Raw genomic sequence first — 19,226 nt, 5'->3', positions numbered from 1 at the left:
ACCTTAATGTAGAATTACACTGCGTGTGCGGTGTCCAAAGACCGATTTCCCTTTTATGTAAATTCAATGGACAATAAAGTAATCGGAACCTGACAAACAGTAACCCCCCCCCCCCCCCCCATTTCGGACTTCCCAGCAGATGATGAATGACACAACTTGCTCAGATGGAATGTAAAATGACTTTAAAAATACCAAAAAAACTTGTGATTGAGCAGTGATTTCGTTTTTTTTTTGCATCCGATGGGTCTTAGTGCACCTTGACATCTCCTGTACCACACGTATTCAACAGTATACCACTGAGAGAGGTGTTATTTGTTTTGTTTTTTCTTTTCCATCAAACCCTCTGTCAGTACATTTACATGCACACAAGATAGCAGCTTGAGGAAATCGCACAAAAGCCGCTGTGATATCCACGGACACAGTAATCAGGTTTCTCCCCTACCCCCAACATTACTTGGGAACCATGGCTTACTGATTTTAACTGCAGCTGTGATACAACACAACACTTCCTCCTGGTTTTGTGTGTGTGTGTGTGTGTGCGCAGGTTTCAGTTGTGGCCTGACTTACAGTGTAATGATTAGGAAAGATGACAATACATCTCTACATGCAGTTGTCCTGAACATGCTCACGCCAGAGACCCAGTGACGTGTACTCATGGCCGACAAACTGACATTCTCTAGGAGGTTTCTCTAATCCCCTACCCAGATTACCATGGGTGCTTCTCATTCGTCTTAATGCCTGCCCCACTGTCACACTACTTTTTGGAAAGTTACTGCTCAGATAGAAAGCACATGAGCAAGCAATGCTTCATTTATTTATTATTACCATTACTGATATTCTGTTCCGTAAACTCATGATATAATAATCCAGGTTATGGCGCACGGGGACGCTGAGCCTCATGAAAACTGGCATTTAATTAAAAAGGGTTTTACTGCGGAAAGACAACAGACTTTATTATCCATGACAATGAAAAGTTACTACATGTCCAATCATTTGAACTAAGTGGTGAACCAGAACACAAATCAAATACTAAACTTGGGGGCGACACCTGAGGGGTTTGTCCCAGTAGAAAGCTGCGGTGACAGTAGTGTCGCATCAGTCTGATCAGCGTCCAATCACCGACGGATTTCTAATAAAAAGAGGGGTCTCGGCCTGATGAAGACTTTGGTTGAGGGCTGGTCTCTTGTATCCTCGCTCAAGCCTTCCGGCAGCCTCCTCGCTCCTCAGAGCACAAATAAAGGGCGCTCAGGGCTCTTCTGAAAACGCCCAGCTGGGAACGCTTGGTTGCTATGATACGGAATATCCACGGAAGTGCGTGACGTGCAACTAGTCTACCGAATTTCGCATACAGTTCGCGTTATCAGCAAATACTGAATGTAAAACTGTCGGCAAGAGGTAGAGTACTTGCTCTGGATGAAGGGAAGGCTGAAGCGCCTATGGACAGAGGGCGGACCCGCCAGTTGGAAACAAGTCAAAAAAACGCGCTGGCCTTCGGGGGGGGGGGGGGGGGGGGGCGCTTTGGTGGGCACTGAGGCCCTCGGACATCTTTCATGATGGCAGACCAGATCGATTTCCCGGGTCACCCGAAGGAGCGAGGAGACATGAAGTAAGGCAAATGAGAAGCACCCCAGGCTCCTCGCTTACATGAGGTTTAAGAAATCTGCAGAAAAGACGACTGTAACCTGGGGCTGCATGGTTACTGACGGATGTAAAATGACTGATTCGCAGAGGTTTCGACGAGCATGGGCCCGGACTCTTCGAAACGTTTCTGTTCCGTTTCTTTTTTTTTCCTCCGATGAACTCTTGAAAAACGGAACTCATCCCATGAAAAGAGACGCATGACTGCAGCAGTCACAGGCTTTGCAGCGAACACTGACTATTCTATGCAAATATTTTATACTGTACTAGATCAACTTGTACACCTTTCTGTCTCAGATGTTACCGTCTAGTACCTGGAAACACTCAGAACATTCAGAACGTCACAGCCATTGTGTTTCAGCGTCGGTCATGTGCCTTCATTTAAGTACCACAGGTAGATTGTCTTTTTAGCTTTCCACCCATTTGATCCAAATCAGGATCACAGGAGTCCCCACAGTGTTTGGACCTTGTAACAGAACCACCCGCTGCCAGTCACCATGGTGACTCTGGTACCTGGGGTGGCCTCCCTTCACCCCTCTGGTCTCGTCTGTTTAAATGCCTGGGACAATTCAGATGGGGGTGTTGGGCAAATGCCCATTAGAGCCTGTGACTCCCCCGTTACGAACTAACCCACTGGCATGTCCGCTGTGCTGGGCTTGTCCGTTGCATTTGCTCAGAAACTGGTTCCCCCTGAGAGCCTCCTGCTCCACAGGGGTCCTTCTGTCAGAGTCTCTGGTTGGAGTTCCTGCCTGCGGGGCGGTTCGGCTGCGGCAGCGCTGTCTGACGACGTACAGAAGCACGGTGATTAGCAGACTGAGGCAGAGCACCAGCAGAACTGACACAACCACAAGCTCCTTTAAATAGCAGGGGCCTCGGGCCACCACCAGGGGCTCCCCGTCCCGAAACTCGGCTTCTTTCTGCCCCGATTCCCCTGTCCACAGGGTCAAGTTTCTGCCCAGCTGTCTGGTGGTGACCCGAGTGTCCCTGTTAGACACTGTTGGCTCAGTCTCTCCTTGTCTTGTTTCTGTTCTTTTAGGCCAAGTCCCCACAGAGGTATGCGGTCCATTCCCAGGCCTTGCCACACCCTGTGTGGTGTGTATGGGGTGTGTCTGAGGCCACGTGTAGCTGGTTGGAGTATGAGCCACGGGGCTGCTCTTCTGTTTGACGTGATAGATGGCCATGGTCTGTTGGTAGCCGTTCTCAGTGGACAGGCAGAGGTAGTGGCCCAGTGTGGTGGGGGTGGCCACAAAGCTCAGGCTCCCATCCTCCAGGTGCAGGTACAGGTCCGAGGACAGCCGGCTGTTGGGACGCTCCCACAGCTGCTGGGACAGCCGTGACGCCGCGGGACACCGCAGCCGCACCACTTCGTTCAGAGACACTGGCACCAGCTCACCTGCAGGACATGAGGCTGACATACAGACTACAGCTCACCAAAACCCCCAATACACCAAGGCCCTCCATACCCCTGAACACAATGTCATCACATACCATGAAAACTGCCAAAAAGCCATCTATGCCAAAGAATCTGAGGGGCGGTGAGGAAATGCATAAGGACATAATCAAAGCAAAAGGATGCAAGCAAGCAAATGTTCAACTTGCTCGTAACATACATCCACATACGCACACAGGTGTGTAGCATATGCTAATTCTGAGCTTACCTGTGAAATACATGCACCAGTTTCCTTGGGCCCAGTGTGGTGTTAGAAGGGTTATCGGGGCCAATATTGAAACATTGATCATTGATAAACAATGCATATTGGAGACCTCTTCACTGGTACTTGCTTGTTTGGTGCCATGTTTCTTTTAGTGCGCGAAGCTGAAACCCGTGGACAGATTTAAGCTCAGGCTGAACCTGCTTTTAAACTACAATGGCTTAACCCGTTACCATTCTGGGATTTGTTTTTCTTTACACCAATCACAATCGTGTCTTGATAAGACGTGGATAAGCAGGAAGGGAATTCAGACCGAAATAGTCGGCCAACGGCAGACTTGTACCAACAGCCTACATCCAGTGAGTCAGACTATATAGTTACTAGAGCCCGGCTGATAAATTGGCCGATATTGGCTTATCGCAGATGTTGTATAAGCGTATATGTGAGCTTAAGCGGCTGATGAATCACAATAATCAGGACAGAAACGTCAAAGATGTGCATCTCCATTACACGGTTTGTCCAGTGACGAGCTTTTTTTTTTTTTTTTTTCACACTTTTTGTCCCTCTCAGCACTTATCTTAGTCACAACTCTCTCTTTCAATTTTAACGGGTCCTTATACAAACCAGATACAAAGTACGCAGGCAAAAGAAACAGGTATATCATGAGCCTTAGTGCCATACTGGACTGTGCATTTAGCTACAAGGAACATGTCTAGCATTAATCCAATAAATATCTATGTTTCTTACATGGAGTATGTAACCAGCTCAAGCACAGCAAAGCAGCCGAGTTAAGTGACACTTACCTGCAGGCAGTTTGTTTGGGCCAAATCTGGCTCTAGGCGTTAACGGAACACTGTTGCACGCCTCTTCAACGTTCCCTCTGTCTACGTCCTGGCCTCTGAGGAGGGAAAAAAACTACAGTCAGCTGAGAAGGCTGGTCCTCGACAAAGCTCATAATTTGGCCCAGAAATTCTCAACTGGGAGTTCTCAGCTCGGGGATAATGCGCCTTATACATGGTCATTGGACAGTCCCAAGTCCCAAATGGACCCACATTAATCGCATCATCGAGAGGCACCCACTCGACATGGGCGGCTGGGTCGGCCGTGTCCTCTTCTTTTGTTGTCCAACGGTGCACCGAGCTCGGTGATCATATATTCCATCCTAATCTTAACGGTTACACTCGGCACACAGCTCTCCGTCCTCTACTCCCGTCCCTTGGAGTCCTGGTTCTGCTCGAGGTTTCTGCCTCTTAAAAGGAAGTTTGTCCCTGCCACTGTCGCCATAGTGCTTGCTCATGGTGGGAACTGTTGGGCCTTTGTCATAATATTATAAAGAGTACGGTCTAGACCTGCTCTATGAAAAGTGCCCTGAGATAACTTCTGTTATGAGTTGGTTCTATATAAATAAGAGTGGTCTCCTGGACTGAATATATGCAGAACTGCTGTCTTACTGGACCTCACCTTCAAGTCATCTTAGCAAGCAAGGTTTTTAGGAGTGTAACCTAGCTTAAAAAGAAAATACATGGTCAAGCACATCCCCTGGAGACTTCAGTTCTTGTTCTTGTCTTTGGGAAGTGCAAGGGGGGTTAACTTCATGGCCAAACATGAGCTTGAGTAGGCTAATACCAAGACATACAGTTGTCTTAGAGTCTTTAATGGCAAAAAAAACAGGAAAAGGGACAAACTGATCCCACTCCTTGGGATGAGTTTGAACAAAACATTCGAGTCAGAGATTTTAAGTGCGCGAGGGAAACCTTTCAATAGCTCCCTGCAACTGTGTACGGTACTTACGAGCTATCTGCAACTCTGCAACAAAAAAAAAAACATAGCGTAATAGCCCCTGGATATTCATTTTCAAGCTTGGACTGAGATAATGGCTCCCGCACAATCTATCATAATATGAACAAAAGGCTCTTGCTTCAGAGGTAAAGTGCCACTAAGCGGTGGAAACCTTCGCTGCTTTCGTACGTCTTTACAAAGTTGGTAAAGTCTTCTGGAGTATGCAGTCTGATGAGGTATATGGTATGAGTATATATGGTGACTTACATGTACATCACATCTATAAGCATATAGATAAATAAATAAATAAATTGGACATACATGGACATATATACTACATATTTGTCATATCAGATCTATGTATGGGATTGTTCCCTATAGAGAAACATATCATATACCTCATCAGACTGCATCCAGAACATTAACATTTCAGCAGCGCCCACAAGCTTCTGAAGAACCAAATCACTGAGACAATTAGTGTCATTTCCACATCAGACATTTTGAACAAAACAATGGCAAATATCTTGTGGTACTCACAGACTGGCTTGGGTGTTGGAGGCCTCCACACAGGCCCTGCTGATAGGGTCCCAGCCACAGAAGGGGTCTCGGGCCAGAACGCACTGCGGACAGGTCCAGTAGAAAGAGCAGTTGGCCGTTGGAACCCTCACCACGCCCTCTGACGTGCCAACATATATCAGACCCTGCAAAAGGGACAGAAGGAGACCAAAGCTGTTATAAAAAAAACAGATTATTTTACATGAACCTCTTGCGAGGACTAATCCTGGACACCAGTGTCACATACATGCTACACAAACCTTTAACAGGTACAAAACAGCAAGCCTTTCCAGTGAGACACTTTGGGGGTGATCATCCAAATGTGTTGTTCATAAACGGCCACATGGCGGCAGTGTCTGTCAGTAGTACCATCAGTATAACTGTAATGTATGCGATATGTATGGTATGATAGTGAGACGACAGAGAGCCGAAGCTTGCCACTATAGCAGGCTACAAGTCCAGTTAGATGGATGCCTTATTAACAACTCAATACACTAACATCAGCAAGATCACTTATTGTACATTAGGAAGGACTCCACATCAGCGTAAAATCCTTACCTTGTATATTTTGTCTTTCTTGCTCCCTTCATCTTTATTTGACTTAAAGCTACAGCGGTAGCAAGATTCAATATTTAATTGAAGAGCTCCTTTAAAAAAAAAAAAAAAAGTGTGTCTGTGAGCAGCAGCCGCCGCCTTTGTATTTAGTCTTTTAAAGATCTGGACCAGGTCTGAATCAAACAACCAACCGGCCAATCACATGGACTCTGTACAAACGAGGGCTTCTACTCGATTTGATGGACGAGGGGAATCAAAACACAGAATCCCTGATTGGTTGTTTGATTCAGACCTGGTCCAGTTTTTTAAAAAGACTAAATACAAAAGGGGGCTGCTGCTCACAGACACATGTTATTCTTAAAGGAGCCCTTCAATTAGATATTGTTAGTGACATGCAATGGTCAAAATTCAATAATATTGCCTACTGTAGCTTTAAAAATAAAGCTGTTATTTCATATTACTATCGGTAATGAAATCTGCATTATTGCCACAGTTGAATTAACTGCATTGGGTTGCACTGGGTTGTAGGCTGGTGCATGAGGTTGTTGATGACCAGACATCAAGCTTTGGATTGGATTGGTGTGTTGAAGGTATCTCGTCCGAACCCTCTGACTTGAAGTAAATCATAAAGTGAATGTCCCTCTCGGAGTGTACCTTGGGTATGGAGAGCTTCAGGCTCTTGATGGGCTGAGGCTGCTCAAAAACCTGGACCTCCTCTATGATGTGGGCCCCACTCTGCAGCAGGACTGCTTTGTGTAGGTAACCAGACTCTGGAATGAAAGTAAGCGAGAAAACACAGTTACGGTTTACGCAGTCAGACTCAATGCTGTTCAACCCACGTGGGGTTGACAGAAACATCAGGTTGTGTTCTGATGGTAACTTGCCACTGGTGGCGCTATGGAGAAATGTTTTCACGAGCGGCTCACTGTTTTGGCTGTATCGTGCGCGAGCATGCGGGCCACGTGATCTACCTCTGTGCTGCTGGTTTCAGTTGATCATGGCAAGGTGTCAAGAAATGCAGCCGACAAATGTAAGGAGAACAACACTGCAAGCAGGACCTGAAATATTCAAAACACTTGCTCTGCAAATGCAAATGCGTGGTTGAGTGCGGGTTTCTCAGTCCAGTCCCCAAACCTGCAGCTCAGCTCATTCTAACAGATCAGAGGCGAGTTAAAATTGGACACGATGGAGGGGTGAAGAGTGAAGCCTTCATAAACACGGTCCAGATGGGACATTTACAAGTACTTGTGTTATCGGGGGGAAACACTCCAACTGTCAGCCCCACAGAGCTCACAGTTCAGTCAGCCCGCTGCCAGTGCTCCAAGTCACCACAGAGGATGGGTGCAGACAGTGGCAAGCATTCTTAAAGTGCGCATTAAAATAAAAAATTAAAAAACACGATTTAAGAAAATAAATAAAGTGATTGACAAGTAAGTCGATGCTGAAAAAATGGGTCATGCTCGACATAGTGGTCTGCCTACCTGTAAGCAGGAACAGGACCGTGTAGTCTCTGTTGTTGGCGGCCTGGACTCTCTGCACAGTCAGGTGGCTGTAGCTGTGCTCAGCGGACACCATGGTCAGGCTTCTCCCAACTGGCCGCACGCTGTCGTCCGCCAGGAAGTTTTCTTTGACAAAGCGCAGGGCATTGTCCGACGCGTTGTGCAGGCCACACTACCACACAAGAGGGACGTTTTAGTATTTCCACTTAGCAGTGTATCATCAGGCGCCAACTGAGCAGAGAAGCGGAAGTGGGAGTACGAGTGTTTAGGAACTCCGCACACTCTGGGAATGAAAACGCCTATGGCTACACCTACACCTTGCTTTTTGTTGTAAGTAGTTGTATAATGCTCGATATGATCTCACTTTTCTCAATTTTACCTTTCACATGCTATTGTGAATAATTGTCAAGTCATACAGGTGATGTTGTGCTGAAGAAAACACTGGCATGGTAAACATTTTTTTTAGTGTTTAGCATATTACGGTAAAACCAAAAGTATTCAAAAACGGCCAAAATTATTATTATTCTAAATTCTAAATATAACACACAAGTTTCTAATTATTGACCACAGCAGACTGACTGAGGATTTTTTTTTTTTTTTTTTACAATGAAATATAGTTTGCCACATTCCACAATGAGACAATCGTCATAAGATGGGCAGGGACACCAGCAATTAGCCGCAATCGTCTCTTCAATCATCGTTACAGTATGACATGTCGTCAATCAGCAGGAGCCTAGTGTGTACATAACTACATAAGTGCAGTGGGTCAGAGCTGAGGTGGGTTTGTAAACTGTGATAGATGACAGACAGTTCGGGTCATCATTCCGCTGTTCACCTTTGCTTTCTCTGCAAATACGTTTGACTAACTTGGGAGTTTTGTTGGAATGTGAGCTCAGCTTGTTAAGAGTTAAAGCCGGCGTATCTGCCTGTTAGTGAGCCCGGGGACTACAGAAGGGGGAGGTGCAGCAGTCCCACTCTCCATTTTCGTAGCAATCAGAAGTGACCATTTACCTCTCCGGGATTTGCGACCTTCTCTTGAACCCGCGTGCTCCACTGTAACGTGTCCCGGTTCAGGACTTTGTAGTTACCAGAGAAAACGGATTTGATGTCAGCCAGGCGGAATGAACACACTGCTGACTGTCCAGAGTTGACAGACCTGGTTAATGGGAAACAAAGACAAACACTATGAATGAGAGCAAAAGACAAAAATCAACATGATGCGTGATGTATGAAGATACAGTGCTGAAGTGTGTATGTTGTCCTCAAAAGAGTGTTTTTTTTTAGATGTAGTACGGCACTGACTTTAGCAGTTGGTCCTCTTACAGTGGGTCATGTCCTAATACAGTGGTTGTTTTCACCAGCTATGTGTATTGCTTTGGGCTACACATGTTGCAAAATGTATGGGTTTGGGTGGGATTTCGCTTTATCTCTTGTGTGCATTTCTAGGTTTGAAAAAACACACGTCTCGCACGTCCTACAACATTGACCACCAACGCCTCATGGCGGAGCAAGCAGGTTTCAGACCAGGATAAGCCAAGCACTGAAACTGACACCACATATCGAAGACGGCTTCGAGAAAGGGATGGTAACCGGAGTAGTTGCTGATCAATCTCGCCGCTGCCTACGACACCCGTCAACCATGGACGTCTCTCCCACGAGACCCAGGAGGTAACAAAGGGACACCTGACTGACGGAACTCGTCGAAAGCCAGGGAACCGACTTCTCTACGGTGAGCTGGGAAATAAGAGGAGCAGATGACGAAGGCTCAAAAAATGGGATGGCGTCCTTGCACCAACCCTTTTCAACATCTACACAAACGACCAACCGAAAGCGAGGGAGTCAGCTGCTTCATCTATGCAGATGATCCAGGTGTGGCCGCACAAGAAGCCAACTTTACTGGTGTTGAGGAAAGACTCTCCAATGCTCTGAATGAGCTAACGCCATACTACGAAGAGAATCACAAGTGTGCGCCTTCCACCTGTGCAACTGGGAAGCCACACAGAAGTTGTTAGTGACGTGGACAATCCCGGGAACATTGTGAACACTCGACTTACTTCGGCCGATTCAAAACGCCAAACGAAAGACAAAAAACACAATTAGTATGAGAAACAGCGCTCTGTCCAAACTCGCTGTGCTGCTACAAAGTACATAGGCAGCACGATGAACTTGGGGCGTTTTCATATTAGGGACGACTGCTTCGAACCGGAGTACGGTTTGCCATGGCCGCGCAAGTTCAGAGGATGAGATCGGCGTGTGCTGGGCGCATACACAGATGTTTCAACGGGACAGTCGAATAGTTATGGTGTCACATTTTAAATAGCAGTCTACTTCTGTGTTTTGGCACATGGGTTTTCACACCTGACGAGAACCGTACCCAAGTACACATGAACCGTGCTCAAGACCACCTTTTCAAGTGGACCCAGGCGCGGTTCGTTGATCTGAGCCCTAATCAAATGAACTGGACTTTGGGGTGTACTCAAGTGGACCCAGGTGCGGTTCATTGATGTGAAAGCCCCCTTAAAAACTCCCCTCAAGCGGCGACCTGGTGCAAGTGTGGAAACCTGTGGGAAAACAGGCCACCATAGTTCAGGGAATGTAGATTAGGTACTGTATGGATCATGTCACGGCCATTAAGCTTACTGACCACTGGGAGGTGAAGATTCCATAGAAAAGTGTGTCATCTGCAGGAGATCCCTCTGCTGGTGGGAGGGTGTCTATGTCCTGGATCACGTTGTAGGGCAGCTCATTATCCGCCTGGCACAAGAGCTGCGCTTTGGCAAACGTGGTCCAGCGTCGCTGCAGGGTCCGCTGGCCTCCAACATCACTCTGACACACGAGAGGAGAAGATGGCATCAGGCACAACACAGCACTGCCACCTCTTGTGTCATAACTTGCACAGCATTTCCGTTAGGCCAGTGAAGACACGGCAGTATGTCGGGGTAGATAAGAAGCAGACGTTAGCAGGGCGGGTAACGTGGGTTGCTGTCTTCTAACTAGGGGGTGCCATCATGAAACCAGCTCCACTCCTAATGCACTTTCAGTGTGAGTGATGGGGGACCACAGTCCTCCTTCGATGCAATAATGGCCGATATGAACAGGAGGAATGATTGTAAGCAAAACCTGTTTCATTGTGACCTGTCAAGGGACTGCAGATGAATACCTTTAAGCTAACTCTGGGACACATCAAAAGGTAACATTTATTTATCATTTTAAGACTGACTTGAACATTTGTAAAACTGTGTCTGCCCCCAGCCCACTGAGAATGAAAATGTATGACTGCGTGAGTTAAAATGTATGCGTATGAGAATAAAAATGCGTGTGTAAGAAACATGTTGCGATTATTTTGACATATATATTGCGATTGCCATATGAGTCGCGATTTTTTAGTGGAAATGGTAATTTTTGCATTTCATTTTCACTGAGACAAAAAAAAATGATGGGATCTTTGCTGGGTTCTGTACCAAACAAGCATGCTCCCTTACGTCTGAAGAATATGATTTGTAGGCGGGGGCATCTCTGTGGCGCCACAATGCTTCATTTGTAAAAGGTATGTGGTGACACATTTTATCAAACAATTGCAGCTCCTGCCATTTGGATATTGCACATGGCCATATTGCGATTTCGATTCATTGTTCGGCCCTAATGTAAGAGTGAAAAATAAATGAAAATATATATATATACACACATCACATACAGAAATTTCTAAATTAAGGCAATTGGTGAATTGTGTTAAATCGCTCATATGAGCACTTGCTTCACCCTTACCATGCAGATCTGGGAAACACGAGAGACGATGAATTTGTCGATGAAGTCGTACTCTCTGCCCACTTCACTGAAGAAGAAGTAGATTTTCTCCTCATCGGGAATGAAACTGGAGCTGATGAAGGTCGGATCTATAGCAACAACAGATGGCAAAGTTTGCCAAAGGTGTAAGATTTGGAAAATATGTCTGAGGTGGTTCGTCAGGCTAGCCAGCGCTACATGTGTAACTGAGCAGAACCATCAATACAATTCTAGAGACTCTAAGACTAATATATGTTTCATTTTGAGAGACAACACACTCACCCTCCAGCCATCCTAATGTATCATCCAACTTCAGGTCAACACGCCTGCCCTCACTGAGGTGCCGGGAGATGACTGGCCGGTTCCCCCTGTAGTCTGCCACTGTCCCGGTATAAAGCTCTCCATCTGACAAACACGAGAGCACTTTATGCCACACTGAAGAGCAACATGTTCCTTAAAAATTATTGGAATATGAAAAACATCTAACATTAGGAGGTGCTGCATACTAAAACAGGCAAGTTACAGGGCCCAGGCTGACCGAAGATATGCATGACACCATATTCCAAAAGGTTTAAATCTTAAATCTGCAACTGAAATGAGTTGGTTAGGGTTAATTATAGCTATGCAGACGACACACCACTCTACGTTTAATTTTGAAATCAATCTTCCATCAAATGTTTTGCTGCATTTATTCAGTCAGTCCTCCTTTTTAAATCAATTTAAATTGAAGTGTTTACTCACATGAAGACCTTTCTGTTTAGTTAACTCTAACTTGGACTTTTTGTGGGTGTTTCTTAAGTTTCACCACCCTGGTTAAGCAGTATGGTTACGTACACTGCTGCATACAGCTGCCAAACAAGCCTCTGTTTAAACAGTTTTGTTGTTACTCTTTATCCTTGAATAACAAGTGGTTACCTAATAATAACAACAGGAAAATGATTTTGTTAGCAATAGCAGGACAATAATCTTGTGATCTATGAAAAACATTTTGTTTTCCGAAGATAAGGAGTTAACAAGATCATTTCAAACTAATGGGACACGTGTTCTCAAAGACCATGTTACATCTTGACCTCCGAAACATCTGACAAATCAGTGGCTGATGCTCCCTCCATACATCCATCCATCTATTTTTCTTATGCTTATCCGGTCGCGGTGGCAGCAGGCTAAGCAGGGCAGTCCAGACGTCGCCTCTACCAAGCAACGTTTTCCAGCTCCTCCTGGGGGGATCCCGAGGCGTTCCCAGGCCAGATGAGATATGTAATCCCTCCAGCGTGGGTTCTGGGTCTACCACGGGGTCTCCTACCATTTGGACATGCCCGGGAAAACCGCCCAGGAGGCACCACCTCAACTGGCTCCCTTCGATGCGAAGAAGCGGCTCTAGTCCGAGCTTCCTTCGGATGTCTGAGCTTCTCGCCCTATCTCTAAACGGTCAGCCCAGCCACCCTGTGGAGGAAACTCATTTTGCCTGCTTGTATCTGCGATCTCATTCTTTCGGTGACTACCCAAAGCTCATGACCATAGGTGAGGGTTGGAACATGCCTGATGCCGATGAGGAGTATCCTACATTATGTTATGACATTGCTCGAGTAACCTGAAACGAGCTTTCACACAACCTCAGCTGGTGACTACACATAAATCATAGAATCGTCTCAAGGATTTTTTTCTTCAGAACCCCCCGTAGTTACCACCGCCGCAGCCTAAACGCACTACCCTCAATCAAAATGAATGGGAGGACTGGCGTTTTCGCCCCGCCGCTGGATTTGGTCTGAATGGCGCCTTAGTCTGGCAAGCACAACTAGTTGATCATTCTAAACACAGTCCTGGGGTGTACTGTACTGGGGCGAAGTACTCTGACTCTAGTTCAATTTGAAATCAGACTGCTTCTATTTTCAATCCCCACACAGGTGCCACATGTTTGGATTCAGCAGTAATTCCCTCCACCGACACCGAGCAGCAGCCAAACGTTTCTTTCAACTGGCCTCAGCTCAGCGGCGTTGTTTCCTTACCTACGATGATGGCAGAGTTGCGTTGGTAGGGGTCATAGGGGCAGCGGCCTCGTCCTTCGTCAGGCTTGACGCTCATCGTTAACGTCTCAGAGGTCTTGGACAGAAAAGAGGAAAAAGCCAAGGTGATATCAAACTGATGAATGGAGAAATCTAAACAAATGCAAAAATTCTGCTTTGAAATAAACCATTTGTGTAAACTGTTAAGATCGTAAAAAACAGTGAGCATGATCATACTGCCTGGTTTTGTTTAACACCAATCAGTTTCAAAATGTCTGCGCAAACACACTTACAATGTAGGTGCAGCGTGGACTGAAGGCAAATGTTCCACAGGCATAGATGTGCGTGGTGTTCAAAAACTGCAGAACGCGAATAAAATTGGGACAGTCGGCCTAGAAAAACAAATACACACAAAATGTTTTAGTAACGGTCTTTATTGTTTTTATTGATTATGTCTACATTTTCTACTCATGTCTCTAAAGGATTATCTTATCTTATCTTAAAAAAGGACCACAGTTAGATGTTCCAGTAAAAGAACAGCAAGCAGTGTGTTCCTAAAGCGGGACCTTTGGACTCGAGACTAATATTTACAGAATGAGATACGCAATAGGCACATTAAGATCTCGGCATCGAATGCCGTGTTTGGTTGGCACCCTTGAGTCAAGAGTTTAAAATCAGCTCACAGTATTCTGTACAACATCAACTACTACTTGCCATTTTCTTGCCTTTCATGGAACATTGTTCAAGGTCTTTCTCTGACGGGCTCCAGTCCAGCTGAAAAAAAAGAAAAAAAAAGATTTACATCCATCTGAACAATGAGCGCTTCAGAACGAACACACACCTTTACATTTTCCATTACACAGCTATAGATTAAGAACAGCGTATTGGGAATATAGTCTGCAGGTTTTAACATTAGTGTTTATTGTGCACAATGTTCAGACTCATCAAAAAACATTGTTTATTGAGTTATTCGTTCTCTCAGTTTTCATACTTCATATGCAATTTTTAACTCATTAACTTAGACTTAAAAGCTACCGTAGGAAATATTACTGAATTAAAAATGTTGTTGAAATAGCTCATTTTGACTATTGCATGTCACTAACAATATCTAATTGAAGGGCTCCGTAAAAAAATGTGCGTCTGTGAGCAGCCGCCCCCCTTTTTTATTCAGTCTTTTAAAAAGGTTCTGTGTTTTGATTCCTCTCGTCCAACCGTTCTGATTCACACTCCAATCGAATCAAAAAGAAGCCCTTTGTTTGTACAGAGTCATGACTGGCAAGTTACGTGGTAGCTAACCCTGATTGGTTGTTTGATTCAGACCTGGTCCAGACTAAATACAAAAGGGGCGGGTCCTCACAGACACACAATTTGGTATTCTTAGCGGCATGCAATGGTCAAAATGAGTTATTTCAACCAAAATTACAATTCAATAATATTGCCTGCTGTAGCTTTAACTGACAATGCAAGTGCTTTCACACACTTCATGTCAACAGACACTTGAACTTTGAAGGACATCGATTAGACACGTAGGTATTGACGACTGTTTAGTTTGGGCCTGCAGCTCCACTGCAGCGGTCGCCCCCCCACCTTGCTCCTCAGTATGATGGCGTCCTTGTGGCTAACATCCAGGGCTAACACAGCATCCCGGGCTCCTACATACAGCATGTCTCCATCCTCACTGAGCAGCAGTGTGGTGGTGTTGCTGACATCATGGAGACCGAAGCGGGTGAGATGTCTCCCAGGACTACCTGTTGTTTCACAGCAGTTAACACAAGGGTTAGGCATTTTCATTCAATTACCACAGACAATTAAAAGCATGTGAGCAGGCTGCAATCTGCACATTTGCACGGAGCATTCACTGCTCAGATGTCAAACGGCCAAGTTATGCCACAGTATGTATTGGTGTCTGACAAGCCTTCAAACATGGCCACACTAACACAGTCCCTTTTATGCAGAGGGATGGTCGGTCTAAAAATGACAAAACAAGACACAACACACTGCCTGCCTAATAAAACATTTACACAACCTCTTTTCATGTTTGAAACCTTCACTGTTAATGGCATGCAGCCTTCTTCTTCTTCCCATCTTTACCCGTCAGACTGCTACCTTTAAGACTACCAACAGGACGAAGGAGAACAAAACCAGTGTGACTCTGAAAGTCTTTACTTACCCATAGGGAAGGAGACTCTGGGAGTCAGTCTCGTCAGACATGGGCTCAGAAAACCAAGCAAGGCCACGGCGAGGGACAGCAGGCTGGGATTCTCCATTAGAGCAGGAATGGACGGAGGCTGACCTTAATCACGCTGAGGGTCAGAGGGCGAGTTCATCCCGAGGTGTCAAAGGCTTGCAAGGAGGGGCGGAGATCGTAGCTGTGGCCACATGATCTGGTTTCTACAGCAGACCATCACTGGGTCTGAGAGAGACAGACAGACAGACAGACAGACAGGCGATTCCTCATTTTGAAGGATTATTTGCAGATGTGACATTTTTGTGTAAGCATTCCAAATGGCACATTCAATATCACGACTGCACCAATCGCTCATTGCTGATCACAGTGAACACGCTCGCACACCCATGGCTCAGTATCCAAAACACACGTCATTCCGTCTTCTTGACATGAAGCACACTGCAGAAATGTCCATGCAGATCAACAGGAGGCAGACAGAAAACAAGGCAGAGCTCATTTCAGCTGTATGTTTTTTTTTTATTCTGGGACTCCACTAGAGCAGCTTTGCACGATTCACAGTTCATAAAAAGTCCTTATGTATCTTCTCGTGGCCCTTCATGCAGCCCCTCAGTCCCCCCCTCTGTCTGAAACAAGCTGTTTTTTGGGCGTGGCTGAGTGCGGTTACTGTATATTTGTGACATCACAACTTTACGGAAGTCCTAACGGCTCGTTTAAAAAGGGCACATTTTCTGAATACGGGGCTGTGTTTCATTTCTCCGAGCGTTCTGATACTTTCACAGTATTTATACAGCACCCAGACCTGCTTTATAATAATAATAAAAAAAAAACACTCTCTACAATGTGGGACCTTTAAAACAAGTTGTGGAAATGTGGGGACGAGCATCCAACACTAACGTGCCTCTTACAGCGGGGGCTGTGTATTTATGTTACTGCAACAGGTTGCACCATTTCCAATTGTTGGAAAGGCCCGCACATATGCTACCATGACACCCAGACGTCAAGCTTCAAAAAGCGGATTTATGGGATGCTGCCGATCTCCTGCCACACGCGCCCTCACCTGCCACTGTCCGCCAGCGGGCAGGGTCTCGCGCGAAGGTTAGCTCGGGTCCTTATGGTGCGTGGACAACACGTCCTCGTGCGCTGACAGACGAGCGCAGCAGCAACGTTTACCGCTATTACACTACGTCCACACCACTGACATACAACATACATGGTTACATTAACGTGTGTGTGTGTGTGTGTGTGTGTGTTGGTCACCTTAGCTTTAGCTTGCTCGTCTTTGTTTAGCTATGGTCGGACAGCAGCTAACATGCCTGATAGTTTAGGCTACGACAACAACAGCGGCGGTTAGCTGGTAAACGACACACGTGGGAAGCGAAGTTCAGCTCCGTCCTGCGGCTTTAACACTGCTGCGACACACCACGGCTAACTGTTGCTCCACCTTCGCGGTGCCTCAACTCACAGCGAGTCATTTTTTTTTTCTTGGTTGTGCAACAGGACGCCGTAAAAAAAACAACCAAAAAAAAAACTACACCGAGAACATCCCCGACACCAACAGATGTGGAGCGCGCGCGCGCGCGCGAGGAGACAGTTGGGAGTCCTCTGGTAAACGTTAACGTTACCTCTCCGTTCTTCTTCTGACGCTGCGGGAGAAAGTCCGCCGTTGTCTCCTCCAACCCTGCCCTGTGCCCCGGTGCACACCGGACAGAAGGAACGTGACCCGGTGCGGGGTGGGGGCGAAACGCTGACCGTGGCTGAGCCTTTACTATAACAACAAAAGAGCCTCCTCCCAGCTGACGGTCAACCAAGAAGGCTCCAGGTTCCGGGCTCCGCCTACAGGGCAGCCGCACACATTACAGCCGTCTGAACAGCAGGGCCGGTGTCGAGCCCTTTAAAATAGATAGATATAGATGTTGTTAGTGGCATGCAATGGTCAAAATTAGTTATTTCAACCAAAGTAATAATTCTGGATGCTCCATATAGTGCCCTCAAATATTCCAACAATGGAACAACAAAAAGATAGTGATGTTCATGGCATGTACTCTACTTAAAGCTACAGTAGGCAGTATTATTGAATTATAATTTTGGCTGAAATAACGAATCTTTTTGTCTGTGAGCACCCTGCCCTTTTGTATTTAGTCCTTTTAAAAATCTGGACCAGGTCTGAACCAAACAACCAATCAGGGGTTAGCCGGCGCGTAACTGGCCAATCACATCGACTCAGTACGAACAAGGGCTTCTGCAGACGGTTCCCTCTTCTGGATTGGAGCGTGAATCAGAACGGTTGGAAGAGAGGAACCAGAACACCGAACCCCCTGATTATCCTGATTGGCTGTTTGATTCAGACCGAGTCCATTTAAAAAAAAGACTAAATACAAAGGGGGGTGGCTGCTCACAGGCACACTTTTTTTTTTTTAAGGAGCCCTTCAATTAAATATTGTTAGTGACATGCAATGGTCAAAACTAGTTATTTCAGCCAAGATTACAATTCAATTATATTGCCTACTGTAGCTTTAATGCTGACACCCCCACAATGCAATGCATCACATTTTATAGAAGCTAAAATGACAGTTTTGCAGTGCTACCCCTGTCGGTGATGACGCAGTACTCTCTTTCTACTCTTTCTAAGGTCAGTGATGAAGGTTTACGCCCCTGTTGCTACGAGGTGAATACTGACTTCAGCTGTAAGGTTGGTCACATCTGCGCTCAGTCAGAGGAACCCACAGAGGACTGAAGATGAAGACGCTTTGCAACCACATACTTAATATGATGGCGTCACTTCATTTTAATTTGTCCAACACATTTCGGTTCCCTAAAATAGGGTGACCTTGTGTCAAAAGGGCTATTAATCCAGCACTATATGTGGGCTATGGATGTAAACACTGTGAGATAGCACTTAAACCTGCACAGGCCGCTATGCACATACACAATTTTGATCATTCTAGATGTTAGATAGATATCCAAATTCATTGGTTCTACAAAATCATCATCTTCTTCTCAAGTATCTTCACTTCAGCCTAATGATGATGACTTGAGTCATGACTGAAACTGTTACAAAAATGAAAGAGTTAACTGTTCGAAAAGAAGCCATCAGGTTCCATTTTATGAATGAATTGAATATGTGTGCTTTGAATCACTGATTGTGGTCAGATTGCTGAGTAAAGTGGCAGTAATGGGTCAGCGCTGAAGTGCATATTAACAGTGACGCGTTCACTTACTGTTGTACGAACTGAAGTACATTTTAACGGTGACGCGTTCACTTACTGTTGTACGAACTGAAGTACATTTTAACAGTGACGCGTTCACTTACTGTTGTACGAACTGAAGTACATTTTAACGGTGATGCGTTCACTTACTGTTGTACGAACTGAAGTTCATTTTAACAGTGATGCATTCACTTACTGTTGACTGTACTGAAGTGCATTTTAAAAGTGATGCGTTCACTTACTGTTGACTGTACTGAAGTACATTTTAACAGTGATGCGTTCACTTGGTGTTGTATGAAGTGAAGTGCATTTTAACAGTGAAGCGTTCACTTGCTGTTGTACGAACTGAAGTGCATATTAACAGTGAC

The 19,226-nt window shown here is 45.6% G+C and overlaps 1 protein-coding gene across 1 annotated transcript; it reads right to left on the bottom strand.

Annotated features, from left to right (window-relative positions):
* Nucleotides 1–2,099: 2,099 nt before the first annotated feature.
* sema4ab (sema domain, immunoglobulin domain (Ig), transmembrane domain (TM) and short cytoplasmic domain, (semaphorin) 4Ab) lies at nt 2,100–17,321 on the bottom strand. The gene is made up of 15 exons (XM_070922004.1): nt 17,275–17,321; nt 15,635–15,877; nt 15,052–15,212; nt 14,179–14,238; nt 13,758–13,856; nt 13,468–13,561; nt 11,744–11,866; nt 11,444–11,571; nt 10,323–10,504; nt 8,690–8,834; nt 7,661–7,850; nt 6,834–6,949; nt 5,607–5,770; nt 4,094–4,188; nt 2,100–3,031 (listed from the first exon to the last, which is right to left on the bottom strand). The coding sequence occupies exons 2-15, from the start codon at nt 15,729–15,731 to the stop codon at nt 2,208–2,210; spliced, it is 2,478 nt and encodes an 825-aa protein (XP_070778105.1). The 5' UTR covers nt 15,732–15,877; nt 17,275–17,321; the 3' UTR covers nt 2,100–2,207.
* Between the last annotated feature and the right edge of the window lie 1,905 nt (nt 17,322–19,226).

This window comes from Enoplosus armatus, chromosome 16, assembly GCF_043641665.1.
Source record: "Enoplosus armatus isolate fEnoArm2 chromosome 16, fEnoArm2.hap1, whole genome shotgun sequence".
Classification (NCBI taxonomy): Eukaryota; Metazoa; Chordata; class Actinopteri; order Centrarchiformes; family Enoplosidae; genus Enoplosus; species Enoplosus armatus.
This window is presented reverse-complemented; position numbering and strand designations above follow the sequence as displayed.